Genomic DNA, 25,421 nt, shown 5'->3' with positions numbered 1-25,421 from the left:
CTGTAATCCCATCATCCCTTAACCTTCTCTTTGTTCATAGAATCATAGAAGGTTAGGGTTGGAAGGGACCTCAGGAGGCCATCTAGTCCAACCCCCTGCTTGAAGCAGGACCAATCCCCAATTTTTGCCCAGATCCCTAAATGGCCCCCTCAAGGATTGAACTCACAACCCTAGGCTTATCAGGCCAATGCTCAAACCACTGAGCTATCCCTCCCCCTTTGTTAGGCTAAATCGATTGAGTTCCTGGAATCTGTCACTGTAAAGCAGGTTTTCTAGTCCTTTAATCATTCTCATGGCTCTTCTCTGAACCTGCTCCAATTAATGCACCACCTTTTCGATTTGTGGACGCTAGAATAGGAGACAGTACTCCAGCAGCAGTTGCACTAGTGCCAAACACAGAGATAAAATAACTTCTCCGCTTCTACTTGAGAGTTCCCTGTTTATGCATCCCAGGATCACAATAGCTCTTTTGGCCACAGCATAGCACTGCAAGCTCCTGTTCATCTGATTATCCACTACCCTGCCCAAATCTTTTTCGGAGTCCCTGCTTCCCTATAAGTATGGCCTCCATTCTTTGTTCTTGGGTGTATATGTAACCCACACACCTTCTGGGTGTGGTGTTCTGTCCCATCTAGTGACACTGAGGCCACTTAGCAAGATAAAATGAGTCTGCTCTACAGCCTTAGCTAACAGCCAGTTGGCTTTTAGCTCATGCTGTAGAGGCTTATGCACTGAGGTCCCAGGTTCGATCCTGCTCACTGATGACCGGGGTCTGTCACCGTTACATATCCATTTACATGTAACCGTTGTGACAGGGTCAGGCCAGGTGGCTACAGGAGAGTGATTTTTTTTTTTTTTTTGAACTCATGGAAAATTTACTAAAACATTATCAGAAGCAGCAACTCTTGATTACCGAAGTTCATTCTGATGTTCTAGATTGCTCGGTGTAAGTGACCTATCCTCCTCTTTATTTACCACTCCTGCAATTTTTGTGTCATTTAAGTTTTCTTCCAGGTCATTGATAAAAATGTTAAATAGTGTAGGACCAGAAACCAATTCCTGTGGGATCCCAGTGGAAACAGACTTGCTTGATGATGGTTCCCCGTAGAAGGAATGATGCTGGAGTTCTGTGCAAAAATAGTGTGTTCACATGTAATTAAAGACCATAATGCATCAGCACAAAAGGACTGAATTAAGGTTCATGAGTGTCTTTCATTCTGGCATTTCCTAACTTTTGAGTGCTTGAGTTTTCAATTTGAATGTTCTTTTAATGTAGTTTTTTATGGGTAATAAATAATATGGTGGCTCCTGTGTTGCTAGTGAAGTTACAGTACTAGAAAATAGTCTTGGATGCCGTGGACAGTCCCTTTCCTATTCTTCTCCAAAATAACCTGAGCCATTAGGGCCACACAGTGCATGTGTCTCTGAGTAATGGCAGGTGTCTAGGTCATTACATGTTCCCTAAGAGCATAGTTTATACTTCTACCAGATAACTTCTATTGCACCACTTACACCCATGTTGACTTATCAAGAACTAACCTTATAAAAAGGACAGGTTCCTTTTTTGCCTCTCTAAAATTGTACTTTTTTCCTTTCTATATTAAGAAGATTAGGGATCCCAGACAGAACATACTAAATGTCCTTTTTGAACACTGCTGTATTAGAAGGTCTCCGAGACTCCTGCATATATAAAATTGATTATGGTGTGTGTTCTTTTGCTACAGTGGGACTATTCGAGTATGGGAACTAGATCTACCAAATCGAAAAATCCGGCCAACAGAATGTCAAACAGGGCAGCTGAAAAGAGTAATCACATGTATTATGGTAAGTATTCTTCTGTGGAAACTATATAGCTAAGCAGACTTATGGGTGATCTAGACCATTTGTAATAATGTAGCAAGCTCTATCCTGTTGCATTTTTTCTCTTGGGAATCACTTTTCTGCTTATGAATGTTAACAAGATTTAGTTAGGAAAATGTCTTAACTTTCAACAGAGCTCTGGAACATTCTGTGTGTGTTTGAACATAAACTTTACCCACATCATCCCAAATAAAATCTGGGCAATATGCTGAAGTGAAGCCACTCAGACACCACAATCATGGGCATTGAATAAATGTCTAGACAGATGACCTGATCCTGATCTCCTTATTTAAACCTTCCCTCAGATGGCAGAAGATGATAGTTACTTCTATGTTGGCACTTCCAGTGGTGATATCCTGAAACTGCATATGAAAAGCAAACTAATGAGTGACTATGGACCTGTGAAGGAGAAGTTCAGCCTGGTGAGTGGCATCCCTCTGGGGCTTTTTCTAAGTAACTTTTGCTAACCCCAACTTCTCATGTAGCTTTTCTCCTGCCTCCCATGCTCCTCCTCTCTTTGTTAGTAACTGACATGGGGACATTTTCCCCTCCTTCTAAGAGAACCTCTGTCATAAACATACAGCTAAGGGTAGAATAAAATCCCTCCTTTACCTGTAAGGGGTTAAGAAGCTCAAATAACCTGGTTGGCACTTGACCAAAAGGACCAATAAGGAAAGCAGATACTTTCAAAGGGGGAGGGGGGGAGAGGTTTTGTTTGTGCTCTCTTTGTTGTTCTCTCTCAGGACAGAGAGAGGGACCAGGCAGGAAAAAAACATCTCCTAAAACCCTACCTGAAATAAGCATCTAAGATTATAAAAATTGTAAATAAAGGCAAGCAAATTAGTTAGATTATCTTTTGTTTTAGCTTGTGAATATTCCCTTTAATAGGAGGGAGGTTTATTCCTGTTTTTTGTAACTTTGAAGTTGCGCCTAGAGCGGGGGACTCTGTTTTAAATCTTTTTCTCACCCTGTAAAATTACCTTCCATCTTGATTTTACAGAAGTGCTTCTTTTACTTTTTTTCTTTATAATACAGTTCTTCTTTTAAGAACCTGATTGATTTTCAGTGTCCTAAAAATAAAGGGTCTGGTCTGTACTTTTATTAAAGGCAATTGGTTGGTATATTATTCTCAAGCCTCCCCAGGAAAAGGGGTGAAGAGGCTTGGGGGGATATTTTGGGGAAATAGGAACTTCAAGTGGTTCTTCTCCTGAATCTTTTTCTAAATCACTTGGTGGCAGCAATACTGTCCAAGGACAAGGAACGGATTTGTGCCTTGGGGAAGTTTTTAACCTAAGCTGGTAGAAATAAGCTTAGGGGGTTTTTCATGCAGGTTCCCACATCTGTACCTCAGAGTTGGGAGGGAACCCTGACAACCTCCCTGAAGCCAATTCAGAAACGAATCCCAGTTCTGTGCCATTAGTTCCTTTTGAATGGTGTAATTGACGCAGAGCCTGAGTTCACTGGCTCAGCTCTGTTCAGCTTCATCTGGCTCAGCATCTGCTGTCTCCCTGTGTATTCCAAAAGCTGGGTTTTATCCATAGCTCTTGTGCCGTCATGCAGATTCCCTTATCAATTTCAATACAAGATGAAGGTATTATAATGCTCTTGATTTTTGCCATTGCAGATTAAAAGCACCAAAGGAGTTTCATTTCACAAAGAAAGAAGAAGTCAGTTTTGGCAGATATTTCCTCCTCTGTGCTTAGCTCACAAGTACTTTCTTTAACCAAGGACTACAGTAATATTGGATAGGACCTAAGAAGTAGGAATAACCAGATTACATATAACAATTGCTGAATAGGTTGGATGTTGGGCAATGTTTGACATCTGAATTCAGCCAAATAATTGTCAGTGGGAGTGGGTCTTCAGCACACTTCCCCTGATATGATGTTAGCAGCAGCACTCTTCCTGTCCTGCTAACTGGCAAAATTGGAGGAAAGAGAGGAAAATAACTCTCCCACAAGCACGGTGTCCCCATCCTCACACCTCTCCTCCGGCCTAACAGGGAAAAGGAGAGACTATATCCCTTGGCCTCATCAGATAGAACAAGCACATTCTTTTATCCACCCAGTTTCTAGCAACATCCCAGAAGTGGAGGTAAAAGACCACCTTTCTCTGCCCTCAGAAATCCGCTCCGGATTAGTGTGTGGTGGGAGGAGACTCCAGGGAGAATGGGGAGGAACTATTCTAGAGAAGAGTGCTGTAGAAAATGTCTATCAGTAAATGATGAAATGGGAACAGAGGTTGGTTTAAATCTTCTCCACTCCCATTGCCAGGATGGGGCAGGACCCTGTTGGGGGCGGGCATGATGTAACAGGGCTAATAGTGCTGCCTACTATTGAGGTTGCCCAACATTTCCCAGCATAAGACCCGGTTTTCAGTTACTTATAATTTGCCAAGCTTTAAAACCATTTGGGCTGAAATTTTCCATGCTGCATTTCATTTGCCTCACGTTGAATTTTTCTTTGGAAAATTTCAGCCAAACTGGTTCTGCTGTTTCCGAGAACAAAGCTGTGGGGAAATATGTTGTTTTGCCCAGCTTAAAATATTCTAGTGATCTTTTTTTGAAATGCTCTAGCGCCCCCATGCTATGGAGCAGGTACTTGAAATTTGGTAGGGGTGTGGCCTTTGTATCAGGGATTTGCCTTTTGCTGTTCCCATGAAAATCTGCCGAAATTTGTCAAAGTTATAAGCCTTTGAAAAATCACACTTCACACATGCTTAGGAGAGACTTGCTAGATTTTAACAGCTAAAATCTTGGAAGATTCCACCCTCACTGAGCATGTTTGAGCTTCTCACAGCTCCCAGTGCTGACGGAGTACACATGCACCGTTCCCACAGAGCAACTGAACATGCTCCAGCCCAGGACTACAGGGACTCCTGGGGACTTTCCATATAATGGCTGCCCCCTGTTTCTGCAGGCTGGGTTGGGCTGGACATTGGACCTGAGAGCAGGAGCCTGGCTCTTCTGTGCTGTCAGTGTACTTGGGGCACTTTAAACGATGCGCCACCACGCACAGTGCTGTCTAGTGGTCAAGCAGGGGTTTCTGGCTCCCCCCTCCTGCACTGGGGTAGTAGGGGCTGGGCCTTTGAATAACCAAGGTCTGCTCCCATAGGCCTCTCATCTTAGGTGAAGGCCCCTGGTGTTGTGCTATCTGCTGGGTGGGGGTAGGGGAGCCCAGGTCCACCCACTCCACCGAGCTCCAGTCCAAGGCCCAACGGTGGGTGACTATAATCGACCTCTTGGGGTATCGGACCACTTCCTACCCCAGCCCCCACTGATTGTCCCAGGGTAAAGCCCTTCTCTTGAGTCTCTGACCTGCACACCTAGTCACTGTGCTCTTTTGTAGGTTCTCCTCTGGCCTGTGTAGTGCGACCGCAGGCAAGGTGCCTCTGGGGCAATACTTCGACTCTCAGAGCTCAGGGACACCATCTGCTCTCTTCCACTGCCTGCCTCCTTCGGAGCTGCTCTTCTCCCTTTCTAAAGCCCTGCCTGCAGCTTGTGCAGGCCCTGTAGGTGCGGCTGCCTGGGCCCAGAGTTGCACTTTAAGCCCTTGCTCTCCGGTGTGGGGTTTGTAAATCTCACCATAGGCAGGAACATCCTTTTTGTTCTGTGTTTGGAAAGCACCTAGCACCATGGTCCATGACTAGGGCTCCTAGGAACTCTGATAATACAGATAATAATAATAATTAATAATAGATGACCCCGCTGCTGGTACTCAGGCAGTGTGGAGGAAGCTGACTGATTTGAATTCAGAGGGGACAAAAGTCAGAGGGAGAGAAAGGAATAGACTAGGAGAAGGAGTCTGGTGAGACAGGATCTGGAGGGCTGGGGAGAGAAACTGACTAGGAGTCGAAGGGGGAGAAACTGTGACTGGCTGGGCAAGGAGGCTGGGACTAGGAGCTGGACAGAGACTGGGACTTGGAGCCAGTGATAGAAATGAGGTGGGGCAGGAGAGGGAGCCAGTTGGCCGGGATGGAGAAACACTGAGATTGGATGAGGAGCTGGGGACTGGGAAAGGGACTGGTGGACCAGAGAGACTTGGACCGGGAGCCAGTGGGTGCGGGACAGGGGGGTCGGGGCAGGAGAGACAGATCTGACAAGTAGCTGCAGTGCAAGGCAAGAATTGGGTCTAGTTGAACAAAAAGACTGGGACAAGCGTCTGGGGGTGGGGGGCAGAGACTGAGATTGGATGAGGAACCTGGAGAGGGAACTGGGACTTTCTGGGCAAGGAGAAGGGGGACAAGGAGTTGGGGTGTGAGGAGGGAGTTGGGCGTGAGAGAGTAGAGTGGGGCTTTAACATTGAACACCAAGGGAAAGACTAGAGCTGGCTGGGCAAGAAGCCTGGGATGAGGAGACGGGTGGGGAAAAGGCAAAATGGGGAGAGGGATAGGTTAGAGGGGATGAGGCAGAAGGTGCCAGGCTTGGGGGAAATGGGCAGAAGAGTGTGTGACCACGAGAGAACACTCTCTTTCAAAGCTTGGAATGGAACCCAAGATTCCTGAGTATCACTACTCCTCTGCTGTCAACAAATATCCATGAAACCAGCTGGCAAAGTGCATGTCTCATCCCACTATAGTGCTGGTCCACATAGAGGATGAGAACCTACTACTGCTAAAGCAATCACTCACTCCAGCAGCTGTAAGTGCTCAGAACTTCTGCAAATCAGACCCCTGGATTTCAAGTAAGGACCCAGAAAATGGTGAACACACAATCAGTGACCACCTCTGTAAAGTCTGCTTTAAGAGACTTACCCAGCATGACATCGGGACTCCATGGCAGGCCCAGGAACAGCATTCATTTCCGCTGGGCAGCATTCAAGTGCCTTAAACATGAAACCATCCTTTATCTTCCTGCAGCCTCCTGCCTCATACGTTACGTGACTTCCAAGTTCTGCAACAAATGAGGCAGGGGTCCTACAGACAACAGCCCGGTTTACTACACACCCTTATTAATCCCCAGAACAGGTCAATCCTGTGCAAAACATAGCTGGGCGGGGGATTTATGCTAAACATGAACACTCTGGCTAGTACAGTTGTTCTTGGATTCTCTTTATTCATAGCTATAAGACTTCTTATTGCTTCTCAATGTATGCCCAGAGGAGAGTGTAATATCGAAGGAAGTCAAGCTATTCCTTAAATCTCTCTTGCAGAAATCTGAATGTATTTCTCTGTTGTGTCAGAATCCCCGAAATTCAGCAAGCAGCAAGAGAGGATATGCAGATGACCGTATTATCTGCACTGCTGCTCTGGGTGCAGAGGCAGTGCTGTCCCTGAAGGAAGCAAACCTTGTAGTTAAAGAGAAAAGGCGTGAGCAGCAAGGACGGTAACAAAAATCCAACAGCAAACTGGTAGAGGAAGCTATTAGGGGTACATTTTCCAAACTCTGCCTGAGCTGCTTCTGCAGAATAGGTGTGTACAGCTGCTACATGCACGAACTCTGCATTTGCTTGTGCAGAATTGGAAGTTACATGCACAGAACCTGCATATTTTGTGACCACAATTTGTTGGCCAAGAGGTAACAGTTGCATTCCTTATGTGCAGTTTAGGTTTATTAGGTCTCCGTTTTGGTGTCTGAAAGACAAAGTTGTTTAGTATTGTGTCTAGTAGGATGATAAAAGTAGTTATGGACAGGTGGCTAGGCAATGCATTGCCTTGTGGTGATTCAAGTTCTGATCCTGAATTCTCTGGAACAATACACTTAGTCCATTTAGCTCAAGGAGCAATGGCCTGTATTTTTGGAGCTGTAGAAGCAGAGTTCTGGGACCTGGTTCTAAAAGCGTGCTATGGAAAGGCAACTGCTTCTCCATAGTAAAGGTTGCAGTTAGAGTTCTCCGGTAAAGCTGAGCTTGACACCACCTTATAACAGCCCCCTCCTCAAAAAATAATGTGAGAAAAGTCCTCAGGCCTTGGCTTTTGTAGGGTTACGTCTCACTGACAGCTAGGTTCTCTCTTGAATAAATTAAGTATTCTTTGCAATTATGATACATAAATGCCTTCCTTTCTAAATATGAGCTAAGTTACTAATATTGCTTTATATCCCTCTATCTTTATATCTTTATAGCTACCTTTATATCCCCCTATCTGCCCAATATGGACCATAGGTAGATTTTACACTGGCTCATGTAAAATTTAAAGGTCAGGAACAGTAAAATGTTTCAGAAATTATTATTTTAATTTTAGACTTGCTTCTCTGGCTTTGAAACTGTCAGACAAAAGAGCTCCAATGGGGAGAGAATGTGGACTATAGTCTGTGATGGGTGTTTTTGACTTTTTTTATCATTTTCCTATGTGAGTTCATTGAAGAACATAGTGATTGTCTGGTTTCACTCACATAGTTGGTGGTGAATTTAGTGCACGGATGAGGGACACCATGTGTTGTGATAGGCATTTGTAGGATCCATGAATCTTGAAAAGTGTGTTGTAGGGGGTATTGATCATTGTAGCAGTGGAGATATGTCTGCAGATTTTGCTTCTGTTGTTCTGGAAGAGTCTGGTGCTGCTTTGATTTGAGTTGGTGTGTTCTCGTCTGTGGGGAGTTTGTTTCTGATGATGAGCTTGGAGAGGCTGGAGGATTGTTTGAAGGCCAGAAGTGGGATTCAGGAAAGATTTCAGGGTGGGGTCCTTGAGCATAGGTTGTCGTTATTTGATGATACCCCGTATGGGTTCAGGTGTGGGGTGGTAGGTGACAATTAGGTATTTGCAGTAAGGGAGGGGGTGTTATTTCTGTATTGAAGCAGGTTCTCTTGGGGTATTTGAGTGGCCCATTCCATGATGTGACCTACTTCTCTGGTGGAGTGTCCTTGTTTGGTAAAGACGATTAATGAGTTACTCTACCTTGAATGGTCCCTTACAATGCCTGCTAACTACTTATGCCAAACAATCTGTTCCACCTGGCACTTTGCTGTGACGCTAGGAGTAGCTTCCCCAGACCCGAAGAAGAGCTCTGTGTGGCTTGAAAGCTTGTCCCTCTCACCAACAGAAGTTGGTCCAATAAAAGACATTGCCTCACTCACCTTGTCTCTCACATATCCTGGGACCAACACGACTACAACTACACTACTTATTAGGTAGGCAGTGTAAGGATAATCAGGTTCTTCATTGTTCATCTCTTGGTATTTAAGTGCTTGGGTTTTATAAGCTATGATAGTAAAGTGCATTGCTTTCACTTGGCAACTTTTTTAAAACCAAGCTTTTCTGTATGGCTTTTTTTTTTTAAAGGGTTTTCTGTAAAGACAGTAAATTCTGGACCTGTAAACACTACAAAAATTTTTATTCATATTTGTTTGAGGAATTGCAAGCTGGTTGCTCAGGTGTAAAGTGGGATGGGTGACTTGCAAGTACCTTCCTCGAAATTCCTGGAGTGTTTACATTGTTGAAAATCTATAAACAACTTGAAGGTGAAGAGCAGGCATTCACAGTGCAGCAAAGAGGCCTGGAAGAGATGGGAATGGGACAAGGGAGAAAGTATCCTTATGGGGAAATAGGCATGCTTGAGTTGGTTTGAGATTTGTCTCTGTAATTACTGTACTTCAAGACAACAGTTTCTTAGGAGACTGTGTTTCATCTGCAAATGGCAGGATATAAAACAGTATTAATTGCATCATTAATATGAATTGCTTGGTGTTGTGAATTACAAGTGTAGATTATAAAACTGTTGGTTTACTTGTGGTAGTTCAAAGAACAGTCTTGACAGGAAAGAAGTCCGTTTACAAAAGCAAGGTTGAAATCAGACTGATGATGACACATCTAACCCTGTGTGTTCTGACCAGTTGAAGACCCGTGATTTTCAGTTTGTGATACCTGTTTCAATCCCAAATTAGGAAAATTAAACAGGATACCTAGAAAAATTAAAGCAGTATTGGGAGTGCCATAAAAACACAAATTTATTAGCAGGTAGTTGAGAGCTGTAATTATGTAAATTTTCTATCGTTTGTTTGATTTGTAATTCCACCACTTTCCATAATCCTAAACCCATTGGGTGTTTGAAATGGGAGGACTGTTACAGAAAAACACTGCAAAGTAATAGATCAAAAGCAAAGTTGATGGGTATCTGATAGCAGGACTCATAAAGAGCTGCTGACACCTCATAGAAAACTTGAAAAAACATTCTGTTTAGAACAGTTCTATTTCTAGATCATATTTTCTGGGTTTGTTTTCTTTGTTCTCATCATTTTCCTAACGCTAGTTAAATGAAAACAGGCTTCCTTCCTACTGTTTTTCTGTACTAGATGATAAAAACATCCCCTGTGTATGACATAATTTCCCACAATTACTCATGATGTCAGAGAATCATGATGTCAAGAGAGGGATAAATTAGTGGAGCAGATGGAAATAAAAAGAAAAAATGCAAAGAGGATAAAAATAGAAAAATGTAAATAGCAGCGAAGACCCTTTTTCATGCAGATATGCTTAATAGTTTTGTTTTCTGAACGGATAAGTAATACAGCTAATCTGACATGCAGCAACCTCTAAAGAGAATATTTTTAAAAAATATTCCATGAAACATAAGCAAGACTTTAAAATTAATACAGTTGATTCCACTCAATTAGACAACTGGACCAAAGCAGTCTTCCCAAACTCAACCTACTTTATGAATTGTACTATCATTCAGTCCATAATGTCTGGATGCTGTTAAAGTTCCCCTCCTGGACCTGAACAGTTCAAATATGCTTTCTGTTTTCCTCTCTGGCTTGGCCTCCCCTCATAACTCCCACAGAACCTTAATCATTTCCACTCAAAGGACCTGCAAACTTGCTGTCTGTGGCCATACTGCCCTGAATGTGTCTGATCTTGGAAACTAACTGGGGTTGGGCCTGATTAATATGTATAGAGGAGCTGGTCTGGGAATACCAGTACTGTAGGCTCAGACACAATAAATTATACAATCCTGCCAAACTCACGTGTTCAAAAACCATGAGATTGGCTTAAAGATTAGACCGTTTTAAAAAATGTTGGGTTCTTTTTATTTGCCTTCTGGGTTTTGACCTTTGAGAGTTCACATTTTCATGCGGTTTTCCCACAACGGCGAGTGTTAGAAAAGTACAGGTTTTTAAAATGAAAGTTGAGGTTGTCACGTAATCCCAAGGAGCTGGGGCTCTGAGGAAAAACACCAAATATTGTAAATATTGGTAATATCATAAGGGTTGGCAGATACATGCTCTGTGCTAAGTGATTCAGTGAAACACTGTAGAGGAGAGAAGGCAGAGGGAGACGGGAGGATATTGGCATTAACTGGTTTCTGCGGTAAGCTTCCAGAAACATGGTTGCACAAAACACAGCCACAGTAATACCACTTATAGGAGCTCTGAGTTGAAGTGATCCTAACTGACACATGCTCTACATCCCTGTATGCAACAGTCAGAGACATGCATAAGGAAAAGCAGCGAGTGAGAGGGTAAAGAGGGCTTTGGGAACTAAACTGAATCCTATAAGTGTGAATGACAGGAATTGTAACAGCTGAAGATACTGCAGTATGGGCACTGTCCTGTTGGAGCTGGCAGATACCAGCCCACAATGGAGTTGTCCGCTCTCTTAGTGGACTGGAGATGACATGCTGGGAGCACACTTTTTGCTTAGCAATAGAACTTAGTTCACAGTCCAGATTTTTGACAGCAAGAAAATGACCTCATTTAATAATGAGCCAGATCCTGACATCTTCACTCAGTTTTTACTCCCTCTTTACTGAGGTGAAAACTCTCACTAAAATTAGTGGGGATTTGCTGAGGATGGACATCAGGATTTGGACCAATACTAGTATTTTTCCTCTCTACAGCACCTTATTTCAGAGGATCTTGGAGATCTTTAGACATTAATAAACTCAGCGTCACAGCAGCCCAGATTACTCGCATTTGACAAGCAGGAAAACTGAGGCACAGAGAGCTGTGGACATACAGTAAAATCTGTATGTCCATCTTCTCTATGGACATACAGTAAAATCTGTGCCGGAGCTGGATACAGAACTGATTTCTTGACTCCCAGTCTGGTGCTTTCGCCAGTAGACAATGCTTCCTTTCTCTGACAGAGCAGTAGGTTCTTCTGTTGTCCTACCCCTTGTTAGCAGGTGTCGGACCCCTCTATTGAAATGCTGACTGCTTCCAGAGGGCTCTCAGTGATAGGAAGAGCTTGTTAACCCCACCATCAATAAAGGGAGGTGGGAGTGGTCCTCTGGAGCCATAGCGTCTGGGACAGAGAGGCCGTGCAGAAAACCCGAAGCAGAGCTTTGGGGGAGAAAGCTTAGGCTGAGTTACCTTGTGTTGCTTCAACGCCAATAAAAGAATCATCCATGGAAGGATGCATGTATTCTGTGCTAGAATGAGCTTTCGTGAGCTACAGCTCACTTCATCGGATGCAAAAAAGCTCATGCTCAAATAAATTGGTTAGTCTCTAAGGTGCCACAAGGACTCCTTTTCTTTTTGCGAATACAGACTAACACGGCTGTTACTCTGAAACCTGTGCTAGAATGGTTATCCATGGGTGTGCACGCTCAATCCTAGTCCCTTTGTATAGGATTAATGCTGTCATTACTTTCTTGCTCTTTTTTAAAGTTTGTACACTAGCTGTTCATATACCTATAGCTGATAAACGTTGTCTCCCTTTTCATTTTGGAAGGACCGCTTTTTAGCAGCGGAGTGGGGCAATTCTAATAAAGCAGCTCATGAGCAACATACGCGCCACCGCAGGGAGCATGACAAAGACTCTCTCTGATCTCTTCTGCATGGCAGCACCAGTAAAGCAGCTCTGCTTCCATACAATAGTGTGTTAATCCTGTTTTCTCATAGGGAGTCACAGCTTTGCTTTTGCTGAAGACAGGAGATTTAGTAGTCAGCACCGGAGGAGGGATTGTAGCTCTCTGTAAAGGATCAAACTACAAACTGATCAAGTGAGTTTGTAGATCAAAGCAGCAGGAGGGTGAGTGGTATTTCCACAGAGTGGCAACATAATGGGGCAGTAGTATTCACTTTGCACGGCACACACTAACTTCCAGTGCTGAGGGTTTTTTAATTAATGAATAAGAGAGAAATCTCAAAGTATCAGTTTTCCAAACACAAGTAGACACTGTCAAAATGGACAGCATTTATCTTGCAGAATGAAATAGTGACCGATTGAAACATGATGAATGTTTTTATTGATTTATTTAGAAAACTTAGTACCAATGATTGTTATTCATTTTAAATGACCACATTTAGTTCTAAAGGCTTTGGGTCAGTTCCTAAACTGATCCAAAATTGACATAGCTCCATTAAGTCAATGAAATTACATCGATTTCACCAGCTGGAGGTCTGCACCCTTGAAATCTTTTAAAAAAAAAAAAAAAAGAAGAAGAAAAGTGGTTGAAGGCGGATGTTGGATGCCACTAGCTGTGTAGACAAGTGTATCAAAACTGTGTGCCTAAGTACTTTCAAAGCATTCCAGTGTGCATGGAAAACAGAGCTACGGGCAGTTTCCCACAAGCAACCTAGGTGTGCCCTTTTGATAACGTAGTCATATGTGATTTAAACTATGCCCCAAACATTGAATTCAAAATTACCTAGAATACTCCTTGGGGTTATGCTAATTAAGTGCACCTCTAATAAGAGAGAAAACAAAGGCGTGTTTACACAATACCCCTGGTCGAACAGAGTGAGTGTGTGTGTGTGTGTATGTTTTCTCAATTCCTGCCAAATTTGGGATTGTTTACATGTGGAAGCTATTGTGAAATAAACTAGTCTGTGAATGTAAAGTGGAATAGGTATTCCGCACTAATTCCCCATGTGGATGTTCTTATTCTACACTGAGTGCTTTTGTGTGCGTTAGCTTAAATCCACTTCCAAAGGTATGTTAAGTGCAGAATAAGGGGATCCACACAGACGGCTAATGCAGAATATTCTGCCATAGCTATTACAGTTATTTTCCCATGTAGACAATCCCTAAAATACCAAGGATCGCATGAAGTGCAAACAAACATGGCTGAGAATGGCATGTTGGACTTGACAATGTTTCTGCCTGTTGATATCATGACCAATGTGGCACATGGGTAGGAGGAAGGTATACCAGCAGAAGCCAAACAAAAAACCAGGTGGGGAGGAGAGAGAGGCAAGAAAAATCAAGGTCCACATCAGTGCAAATTTCTGCTTTGTCTTAACAGGAAAATTCAAGTCCAAGGTGGCGTCACTTCCCTCACCCTCAGAGGTCAAGGTCACCAGTTCTTTGTAGGAACAGAAGAGTCCCAGATTTATCGCCTTAACTACAATGAGTTTAAAGAGGAGCTCATTGCCACCTGTCATAATGAAGCCATCCACGACATCATTTTTCCATCGTTAGTATGACTGGAAGGGAGCATTTTTGTTCTTGAAAAAGATGGGGTGGGGGAGCAAGCTGTCGATTTGATGAAGATATCTGTACAGCACCTTCTATGCAGAAGGTTCCCAAAGCCACACTGATTTACATATAACAAACTCTTCCTCCACCACTGAAATGCAGCCCCATCTGGTGTGGTAGTCAGCAGCAGTTCAGCTTGGGGAAGTGAAAAATAAGTTCTCCAACTGAATCTACATGGAGAATTTTAAGTAGGCAGACTGTAATTATGCAAATTCCAATTTGCATAAACACTGGTGTTAACACCCCTGCTCTTGGGAAAAGTGCTAGGAAATCCCTGGGCCATTCAGGCCCCGATTAATGTGAAACTTGAAATTTCATGTGTCTTCCAGTGTTTCTTGCATTTACTGAGTTGAATGGGGTCTATACTTGCAGACATGGCTGCATTCCTGCTCTCTGATCCAGTGCCTAGAACAGGTTTCAGAGGGTTAGCCGTGTTAGTCTGTATCAGTAAAAACAATGAGTCCTTGTGGCACCTTCAAGAGTAACAAATATATTTGGGCATAAGCTTATGTGGGCTATAACCTACTTCATGCCTAGAACGTCATCTAATATTGACTAGCACTGTTGTCAGAACAGACTCTTTGGGTCTATCAACATCACTTGTAATTGTGTGTTTAACAATATGGCATGTTATATTAAATTCAGGACTCATGATGCATGGTGCTAACTTCACAGATGTGCCTTCTATTCACATTCATCTCATGAACAGACAGGAAAATTCCTCTTTGCTGTGAATATTAGGATCATGACATTTCATAAAAGTGATAGCTCAGTCACTCGCTCTGTAAATGGAGGGTGGCATTTGATCCAGAGGGAGGTTTTGAGTTTTGGCATGCTGCTGTTGTGACATAAAGTGCCAAGTCCTATTGAGTTACAGCAAAACGTGTAGCATATAAAACAGAAATGCAAAAAGCCCTCCAACCCCTCACTTTACACCAGTGTACAGACCTGCACATCCAGGGCCATTCCTAGCCATTTTGGTGCCCTACGCAGCCCCCCAGGCCTCTGCGGGGAGGGGGGCAGGAGCAGGCTTGGGGGGCAGGGGAGAAACCACCCCCCAGCACTCACTGGCAGAGCGGAGCAGCTTGGGGCTGGGTCATTCCACTTCCTGCCGCCTGGTGATTGCAGAGCGGGCCTGACCCCACACTCACAGGGCAGCGGGAAGTGGAGTGACCCAGCCGCAACTCTCTGCTCCCCTAGCTCCCAGCCTTGGGATTTGGGGGCAGGGCGGAACCACCCCCCAACACTCACCGGCGTCGCGGCTGGGAGCCAGGGGAGCGGAGAGGGCTGGGGCCGGGTCGCTCTTACCACCGCCGGTGAGTGCAGGCCCAACCCCTGCTGCAACCCTCAGCGGAATGGGGGCAGGCCTGGAGCTGGGTTGCTCCATTTACTGTCCTCAGGGGAAGGGTTGGACTGGGGCGGAGCAGGGGCGAGGGCCATGGGGAAGAGGTGGAGAAGGGGCTGGAGCAGCATGCAGCTGTGTAGGACACCAGGAAATTTGGGGCTCCTGGTGCCCTACACAGCTGCATACTTTGCATATGGGTAGGGATGGCCCTGTGCACATCTCTAGCTTAATGGATAAATCGTTTAGCACTTTGCAGTAATCTGATGCACTCCCTTGACTAACACATTGTGTGAAGAAGACATTCAGATGAGTGGGGTTTAGAGATCATGGTAGGACTCTATTACTACCTATACTTTGAAAATTACTTCTCTGTTATCTCCTTTTGAACAGTGCATCTCCCAGGCTTTGAAACCCAGACTTAAACTTGATTCTCTGGCCTGGCTTATTCCAAAATACTTCAACTGCTAATGTTATCCTGTTTTATAAAGCATCCAAGGATGCCTGGCTTGAAAGGAGTTCTACTTTGATGTGTCACTGTTTGTTTTCTCTGTCCTTCTGGTTCTTCTTGCTGGGTGTTGATGGGGATGTTGAACAAAAGGCATGTGATTGTGTCTCCGGCTGGCCTGGCCCCTTTAAGGGGAGTATGGTCCAGCCCATCTGTGGGTAATGGTCAGGCCTAATGAAGGAGCTGGCCCCTCTAAAGGTCAGCAGGGAAGCTCAGTGGTAAGGAAGTGAGGGAAAGCTGTTAGAGGCCTGGAAAGGCTCTGGCAGGAGCCCTAGGTGGGCTGAGGAGAAGGGAAGGCTCCCACGAGGGTTCCCTAGAAGAGAGGTGAGAACACAGGTGAAAGGCTGATTGAGAGTCCTTGAGTACACTGTAGCGAGCCCCGCTGGGTAAAAGACTTTCTATTTGTTTTGAGACTATGGTATAAACCTGTCTGAAGCTCAGGTGGGACAGAGAATGTTCTATATCCAGTAACTGTGACAGAGAAATGAAATGAAATAAAAAGGCAAAGTTGAGAAGAGAGAGGGCTGGACTGTAGCTTTGACTGGGAAGGAGTGGGTCAGCAGCCAAGAGAGGGTGCTAGGGAGACAGTGACTCCTGACAGATTGCTTTCTAGATCTCACTCTACATCATCTCTGTGCGATGCACCGTTTGCTTATTTTTGTACATAACTAACATCCCACCTTATTGCATATGCACTTAATCTCATCACCAAAAATTGGGGTGCTTTAAAATAAGTGTTGCTTTCTTTTGAAAAGCCACTTGCTTGTTTTAAAGCATCTTACCCCTTTGTTTTGGTGATCTGGATATCCCTCTCTACCCAGACGAGGGTGACTGCCACCAGCATGGGCATGAGAACTCTTGTGACTTGCCCTCACTAAGGTGGAGACCAGTTCCCTTCCCTATCCCAAGAGTGTCTATAAACATTAGGATCCAGCAGACTCTCAAATGTAACTTCTCCCACTTTTGGAATATCATGAGGCTTCTGACCACACATCAGGTAGAAGGAAAAATGTGTAAATTCTTAAACACAACTAAAATCTTTTATACATTATTTTTGCTTTCCAGATAAATTGATCGGGTTTTATTCTGTGAACCTAAAAATGTGAAGGCTCGTGCCTCATTGTGAGATACACTTCAGCAGACTTTTGCAGCCTTGTCTAATTCTCCCAACAGTGTTCCTGGTCCATTAAGGGGGCTAAGAAATGCATCCTGACAACAAGGAGCCTGTCACTGGCACCTGATGTTAGTCCTGGGGAATCAACAAACCTTTCTTTTATCCAGCCCTCTTAATTTGGAAGCATTCATATTCTAATGTTTCTTATAGTATCTATGTAGCCAAATTTATCGTAAAGCTTAGGGCTGCAAATTTACACACACGCAACCCAGGAAATTAACCTGTCAGTTCTTGTATCAATCTTCTCTGCACTGTACCTATTGAGGTATACATTTAATACCCTAACTAATGAAACTGTATTATATGCAAAATGTAAGTTGCTGTTGACAGAGAAATGTAACTTTTTCATTTCCAGACATTTGGTGCCCAGATGCACAATCTAAAAGTTTTGTTGCAGTAATACAAGGCAGATCTTCCTCTAGTGTTATTGGTCATAGCTTCGTTGACTTCAGTGACCATTTACATCTGCCAATAGTCCTATGTATTTGATTTTCCATTTCCTCTTTGTTTGTTTAGGTTTTTTGGGAGAGAAAAAGGAAAACCTCCAGCTGCAGCATTTTAGAGCTGCAAAAGTGTGTTTTATGCACGCTGTGGATCTAAAATTCGACCATTCTGTAGATATTCAACATACGTAGCTATGACACTACCTGATTGTATTGTGCAAGGAATACTTAACAAAAAAAACTCTTGCCAGAGCAAACCCCACTGTTTTTTCTATTAGGGCTGGCTATGCACAACATCTGAAGTTTCATCCTTTTTTAGTATATGTGGGCCAAAAAAAGTGATCATTCTATTTTAAAGCAAAAAGCTTTGAAATACGACTGTGGGGCTTACTTCCCATAAAATCATCTTTGAGGGGAGAGCAGGCTTGGAAAGTTTCATCCCAAAAGCAGAAAGTTAGGAGTGAAAAATGACAATGGTCCTTCCGCCTTAACTATGGTGTCCCCTACTGGAAAGGCTGTAGTTGAACATTAGTAACATCAGATAGCGAAGCAATGCCGGGGGAGTTAAGATTTAATGAGGAAACTGTTCCCCAACACTGGCCTTCAGTAGCTTGCTTCTCTACCTTCCCCAGGGGAACCTCTGACTTGTTTGCCACCTGCTCCAAGAATGACATCCGAGTGTGGCACACCCCAGAAAACAAGGAGCTCTTACGAATCACGATCCCCAATATGACCTGCCATGCCATAGACTTCATGAGAGACGGCAAGAGCATTATTTCAGGTAAAGATTGGGAAGCTCTGTGTTTAGATTCAGCCTCAAATTGCTGCCCGCTTTTAAGGAAGTAGGCTCTAATAGAATGGGGGGGGGACCAAAGCCTGGAATTGTTTCAACTAATTGCAGTGACCAAAAGGTTTCTCTTTATGGTCAGCCAAGTAAACCCTGCTCCACAGCTGCCAAACCCCAGGCAACATGGTGTGCGAGGAGGGCAGGATTTGGGGAGCATACATAGAGGGTGTGAACTCCAGCACAGGTTAGCGTCCAGGTTCCTGGAGTTCCCATCACACTGTCGTGGGTTGAGGCTGAGGTGGGGTAAGGGTGTGGTGCACCTTTACGTATATTCCCTAGCCAGTGCCTTCTGCTGCATGGTAGCAGTGGAGCTACAGGAGTCCCCCTATTGAGAGTGATCGTGCTCCCCTCCATCATCACCAAAACCTTCTTCCCTAGGTAGAGGGAGTGAAATCTTCCCCTGCGGACTGGGACTATGGCTCTGTGTTCATATACTTGGCAGTGGGTTTACTGGTAGCTAATAGGGGCCTCAGTGTGAAGGAGGTTGTGGTTTTTGTGGGGGTTTTTTTTGTTTGTTTTTTAAAGAAGGGGGGCTTGGGGAGGGGCACAGGGAAGAGAACAATAATATAAAGAAAGTGACCTTCTGGGTGATCTGTTTCCATATTGCATCAGCGTGGAATGATGGGAAAATCCGTGCCTTCACACCAGAGACTGGCCGACTCATGTATGTGATTGACCATGCCCATAGCATGGGCGTGACAGCCATCGCTGCAACAAGTGACTGTAAAAGGATCATCAGTGGAGGAGGTGAAGGGCAGGTAATATGTGCCTAAAATCTCTCAGGGCTGACTTGTGCTGTTGCCGTTCTAACTAGTAACCACCTAGGCAGAACCTGAGCATCATTTTTGCTTGGCTCACTTAAGCACAAGGCTCAGTTACAAAATGTTAGTGTCTGCTGTAAGTAAATCTTCCCACTTGCTCATAGTGTGACATGGAGCCGTACCTTCTGATTACTCCTGGCATGCCAGGCGTAGTAAATCCTTCCAATGCTGAACATGCCTCTTAATCCCATTGTCAGTCAAAAGAATAGGTATAGTCTGATTTGTAATAGAAGAGATTATTTGTAGAGGTATATTTTCACAATAGGAATATTGTCTGGTATTCTGAAAGCAGCAGAAGTCAAGGTTATAAATATAATCTATTATTGGCTCTGCAACCTAGACTGGCAACAAGAGTGACCAAAGTTGTGTTAGAAGGAAAATTGGTACTCAAGACAGGACCTGATCCTGCATCCTTTTAGCTGTACATTTGAGGCTAAATTAATCTCTGTTGTGGCTCCATGAGTGGTGAACTTGACTTTCAATCGACATTTTAATTCTGTTAAGGCCAAATCTTTGTAAAAATGAGGTAGACCAGAGTTTAGCCATAGACCTCAATGGGAGTGGGATTTGGTCCTGAGTTCAGGGATCTGTATTTCTGCCCTCACTCATCCCCAGAGAAATGGAAGCAATGCATGAAATGCAGCATCTCACTCAGCTCCATGCGCTGGAGATGCCATCAAATGCTTCAGGAGAAACCCCGAGCTCAGGAATCCCTTTTGGTTCAACTTTAGCTCAGTAAGGAGCATGCATTACGAAGGTGTTTGTGGCTGCTTTGCAGGTGAGGGTGTGGGAAATTGGTCAGAATACTCGCAAACTGGAGGAAGTTCTGAAGGAGCACATATCCGCTGTATCTTGCATCAAGATTAAGAAGAACAACCGGGAGTGTGTCACAGCCAGCATCGATGGAACGTGCATCATTTGGGATATTGTGTAAGGAGATCATTCCTCCTCAGCAGTACAGCACTTCTCAGCTACGCCAAGGCTCTGACCTTGCTAGGTTTTGGGTATCGGGTGTGCTTGTAAAGCTCTCGGCAGAGCCACCCCACACACAGGGTGCCCTGGGCAGCCAAAGTTCCCCTGAGCATGGGGTCCAGAAATGAAAGATTTTGCCACTATGATACCAGTCCCTGCTTTAAAAGGCCTTTTGTGAGGTAACCAAGGAGGCGCAGTTGGGAGAACAGACAGCATGGATAGCCTGTGGGAGGGTGTTCCCCTGATCAAATGAGTTCCACATTATCTGTACCTCATGAAACCCTATCCGTAGACCAGTATGTGATGGAGTGTTACCTGCGGGAGATGCCTCACACCCACAGTAGGTAAAGCTGTCTTAGGAAGAGAGAGATGAGTTTTGATAAGCTCTTACTCAGGCTGCTTTGGGGGTATTTTTCAGACGTTTTATGAGGAATCAGATGATCCTGGCCAACACCTTGTTCCAGTGTGTGTGTTACCATCCGGAGGAGTTCCAGATAATCACCAGTGGAACAGACAGAAAGGTAGGCACAACTGCACGAAGTCATCTTGAAGTAGCTCAGAACCTCAGGGGACAGGACAGCAAGTCTTGTCACTGTCAGGGATTTCAGCTTCCAATCAGATCATGCCAGGCCCTTATCAAGCCAGTGTGGGCTTTCCCATGATAGAAAGGTGTGACAAAGCGGGACTGTTCTTAATGTTTCCTCTGAATATTGTGGGGGTGCCTCAGTTTCCCCTAGGCAGTTCTTAAGTATCTAGGGGGTGGGATAACGGTATGATCGTTGCAGAGCCCTAGAGGGCAGGTGTATGCAGGGGTCTGGACACAGAGAATGGCCAACACCCTGTTTCCTGGCAACTGATGGCCTGGCCCTTCACCCCTGCAACGTGAGAGCTAAAAAGTTGGAGAACAAAGGAATCAGGTGACCTCCTGGCCCGGGAAAGGGACAAAGCCCAGAGGAGGAGGGGCTGGAGAGAGTTTCAGTTGGAGGCTGGCTGCGGACATGGAGTGAAGTGCAGACGTGGTTGTCTGGCTCACTGCCCCCCAAAATGGACCCGGCTGAGGGGTCCTGTTCTTTGTACCTACCAGCTCTGTTTTAGACCATGTTCCTGTTGTCTAATAAACCTCTGTTTTACTGGCTGGCTGAGAGTCACGTCTGAGTGCAGAGTTGGGGTGCAGGACCCTCTGGCTTCCCCAGGACTCCGCCTGGGCGGACTCGCTGTGGAAAGCTCACGGAGGGGCAGAGGATGCTGAATGCTCTCAGGTCAGACCCAGGAAGGTGGAAGCTGTGTGTCCTAAAGACAGTCTGCTCATTGAAAGGAGACTTCCCCAGAGTCCCAACTGGCTTCGTAGGGAGCAGTTCCAGAGCATCACCCGGGGACTCCGTGACAAAAGGCGGTTGTTGTATGGGAGAGAATTGGGCACTTCAGTAACTTACAGTTTAGGTTCACCACAGTCCAGGTTAACACTATCCTCCAGAAGCAGTGGAAATCTTCACACCGGTGCTGTACAAGTGATCTCTCATTTCTGATCTTGTTTCTAGATTGGATACTGGGAAATATTTGATGGTTCTGCAATCAGAAATTTGGAAGGCTCCCTGACTGGCTCCATCAATGGGATGGATATCACATCAGACGGGACTTACTTTGTTACAGGCAAGTAGGATGGCGGGGGTGGGGGGTGGGAAACAATGTAAAAGAACCTCCAGGAAGCAGAGGAAAAAATGTAAAGGACCTCAGAGGGATTAGGAAAGTGGGCAAGAAAGAACAAAATGAGATCCTGCAAATATGTCAAGAGGAAAAGAAAAGGAATCACTAAAGGGAAATACTTGGAAAGATACTATGGGCTTGATCCTGCAACACATTGAGCACCTTCAGCTCCCATTTAAATCATGGAATCTCCTTCCTTAGAAGTTTTTAAGGTCAGGCTTGACAAAGCCCTGGCTGAGATGATTTAATTGGGGATTGGTCCTGCTTTTGAGCAGGGGGTTGGACTAGATGACCTCCTGAGGTCCCTTCCAACCCTGATATTCTATGATTCTATGATTTGGAGATGAGGGCACTCAGCACTTCCCAGGATCAGGTCCTTAAAAACCAGTCTGTCATAGAGAAAGTATGGAGTTATTTTCAGCCCTGGTGAAACGCCATTGAATTCAGTGGAGTTGCATTAGGGATGAGTTCGATCCTTGGTCTTTCATGGCTTGTGGGAGCATCCGTTCTCCAGAAGCCTGGAAATCTCTCTGGTAATGTGGGAGTCCCTCTGGAGGGTTAAAAGTGGAGGATGACCCCCCGCTGGTTCTACAGCTGCCTGAATTAAGCACTGGTGCATTCATCCCTAGCCATTCTCACTCATCCTCTGAGCCTAACACTGGAGTGGCATGGGGGAGCCATGTGATTGGACAGGCATGTGGTGAAAGTTGCAGTTTATGTACTGGGACCATCTCCCTTAGGTTAACCTGTTAAATCAGCATTGAGAGGAAAATCTTGCTGAAGATTAGTAGGTTTGCTGGGTGGCTGTATCTCTGAATATAGCTTATCGGGTTCTGTCAGTGTAGGAGCCCATGCCAAGCACTGTGCTGGTCCCAGACACAGAGAGTCACTGGTTCTAGTGGGGAAAAAAGTCCTTTGCAACCACAATGCTCAGGACCTTGTATCGCACCCTTTTCCCATCTCAAAGCCAGGACATTCCTCTGCCTTTTCACCATGAACAAAAAGCGAGTGGCTCTTTCAGAAGCCCCACAGGCTCCATGTAACCATCTGTCCTCCCTTGTGTCCAACGCAGGTGGTGACGATCACCTAGTGAAGGTATGGGACTATAATGAGGGTGAGGTGACTCACGTCGGCATGGGTCACAGTGGCAGCATCACCCGACTCAGGATCTGCCCTGGGAATAAATACATTGTGAGCGTGAGCGCGGATGGTGCTATCCTGCGATGGAAATACCCACACTCCTCCTGATACCTGGCACAGAAGCTGCGAGGCCATATGCCACTTCTGAAAGCTTTGATCTTACAGCTGACACCGCTTAAAACGATGCAAACATTCCTACTAATAGAGGAGACATTGTTTTTGTATTCGCTAGTATGAAATAACCAGGCCCTTCAGAGATCCTTTCTGGTGTCCAATAAGACTGATGGGCCTGACTTTCACAGGTGCTGAGCACTTGCAGCTCCCATTGACTCCACTAAAGTGGGGGGGCTCCTTCTTGCTCAAAGTCAGGCCCAGGCAGTTCTATGAGTGCTTGTGTTCTGTTGCTGTCTTCTGTCCAAATACCTTTCTAGATCTGTCTGTCTCCTTCACAATGAATCGCTTGTCATGTAAATATGGTCTTCTGTGTTCATTTTTAATTCCTTTGGTTCTGAATAAGCAAATAGCCTTTTCTGCTTCAACTCCGAAATGTAACTTACAGAGCAACTCGATTTCAGATTTTTAAAGCAAGATTTTCAAAGGTGCATAAGGCTTTGGGGTGCCTTATATTTCGGGGGCCCTACTTGACGCACCTCAAAGGGGCCTGATTTTCAGATATCTTCTAGAATGGTTGTCACTTGTGCTACAGTTAGATCAGGGTCCTTGGGCAGTGTGGGTGGGCGTGCACATGCTGGTTTTAAATCTCTAACACAAGCTCCTTTTGGTACAGAAACTCACCTGCTTAAATGTCTTCTCTGCTCTTGCTGGAATCCTGTGGGATGTGATTAAGTTGCTGAGTCCTGCCTCTTCTATTTCTGCAGACTCAAGGCTTGATGCTCTGCAGCGATAGCCACATTAGCAGGTTTTACCAGCTGTGCAGCAGTGTTCATCATGGCTTGTAGGACAGGATCAAACCTCCGGAATGTCAAAAGCTGGAAAGGAAGGAATCTAAACATGTGGGCTGCTGCCATGCAAATGGAAACAAAACCCAGTGAATGTACTGCTGAGCTGGCAGGCCTGGAGCCTGAAGGTCCTGTTCCCTCCAGGGCAGTAACAGCTTGGGCAGTAGCAGTGAGGGCTTCCTGTGCTGTCCTGGGTATCAATGGGTATCCATTCTGGAGAGGTGATGGCAGGTCAGCCTATGAAATGTTTGGCCTCGTCTGTCAGTAAGTAAGGAGAACGCTTAGGGCCATTTGGGGTGAGGGTTTTGTGATATGGACACCTGTCCAATAGGCATTGTGGGGAGACCCATTTGCCTCATTTCACAGAGACACCCACTATCCATCAGAAGCTCCCAGCCCTCTAATGCCAGGTGGTGTGGAATTCAGCTAGCAAACCAGGAGCGAAAGGCTCTTCTCCCTGTAGCTGTCCATTTGCCCTCAGGTATGGAGCTGTAACATTGCACTCCTACGTTACCTTGCACCTACGGATCTCAGGGCACGCGCACTGCCCAAGCACTAGCTGACTCTCAGAACCCCATGAGGTAGCCCCATTTACAGAGGGGGGACACAGAGGCATACCATGGGGCAGTGACTTGGCTAGGGTCATGTGCTGAGTCAGTGGAGAAGTGCAGATTAGACCCCAAGGAAGTAGGTTTCTGGGTCTGGGAGTGCTCTAACTGCTAGACTCTGTTTCCTTCTCTTTACAGAATGCAAGTAAAGCAAGGCTGCTCAGTGCCAGTTTCTTTAACCAGTGATGACCTGAACTGAAAGCTGTGAGCACAGTGCACGGTCTACACCTAACCTGCATTGTGATGCTGCACCTGTTCAACTAAACTGGTGCAGCAGCGTTTTGTGTGGACACTCTTATATTGGCTTAGCTTGCCCCATTAAAAAAGCTGTCTTTAAACCAATGTAGAGGGGCCATACACAAAGCTGCACTGGTTTAAATACATCGGTGCAACATCACACCTTTGTGACTCTGAGCGTAGATGAGCCTTGAGCGTTCTGCCCTCCATGCTGTAGTTCCTAGGTGCTAGCTCCATTCCAGCTATTTACACTCTGGTATTGTACCCAGCCCTGTGAACTCTGAGTTCTTGGGGCCCCAATGGCTGAGCTAGGCCTTAGCAGGCTCACCTAGTTTTTTCAAGCTGTGCTCCAGTACAACTCAGCAGCCCTGCTTCCTCCAGCACAGCCCTGCTCCTCCTAGCACATCTCCTGATGCTCTAAGTGCAGCGTGACCCCCACCATCATGTCC

The 25,421-nt window shown here is 45.1% G+C and overlaps 1 protein-coding gene across 2 annotated transcripts in view; it reads left to right on the top strand.

Annotated features, from left to right (window-relative positions):
* CFAP52 (cilia and flagella associated protein 52) overlaps positions 1 to 23,636 on the top strand; it is a 31,789-nt gene extending 8,153 nt beyond the window's left edge. For both annotated transcript variants that reach the window (XM_073310286.1, XM_073310287.1), the window contains 10 exons: positions 1,725 to 1,824; positions 2,166 to 2,282; positions 12,639 to 12,739; positions 13,985 to 14,155; positions 18,317 to 18,465; positions 19,144 to 19,289; positions 20,131 to 20,282; positions 20,743 to 20,845; positions 21,863 to 21,974; positions 23,101 to 23,636. In XM_073310286.1, the coding sequence (XP_073166387.1) occupies positions 1,725 to 1,824; positions 2,166 to 2,282; positions 12,639 to 12,739; positions 13,985 to 14,155; positions 18,317 to 18,465; positions 19,144 to 19,289; positions 20,131 to 20,282; positions 20,743 to 20,845; positions 21,863 to 21,974; positions 23,101 to 23,276 (1,327 nt within the window). In that variant the 3' untranslated portion in view covers positions 23,277 to 23,636. The remainder of the gene's footprint in view (positions 1 to 1,724; positions 1,825 to 2,165; positions 2,283 to 12,638; positions 12,740 to 13,984; positions 14,156 to 18,316; positions 18,466 to 19,143; positions 19,290 to 20,130; positions 20,283 to 20,742; positions 20,846 to 21,862; positions 21,975 to 23,100) is intronic.
* The last annotated feature ends 1,785 nt before the right edge of the window (positions 23,637 to 25,421 follow it).

Source organism: Lepidochelys kempii, chromosome 14 (genome assembly GCF_965140265.1).
Source record: "Lepidochelys kempii isolate rLepKem1 chromosome 14, rLepKem1.hap2, whole genome shotgun sequence".
Lineage (NCBI taxonomy): Eukaryota > Metazoa > Chordata > Testudines > Cheloniidae > Lepidochelys > Lepidochelys kempii.
The sequence above is the reverse complement of the archived record's forward strand: the minus strand, read 5'-3'. Positions and strand labels throughout refer to the sequence as shown.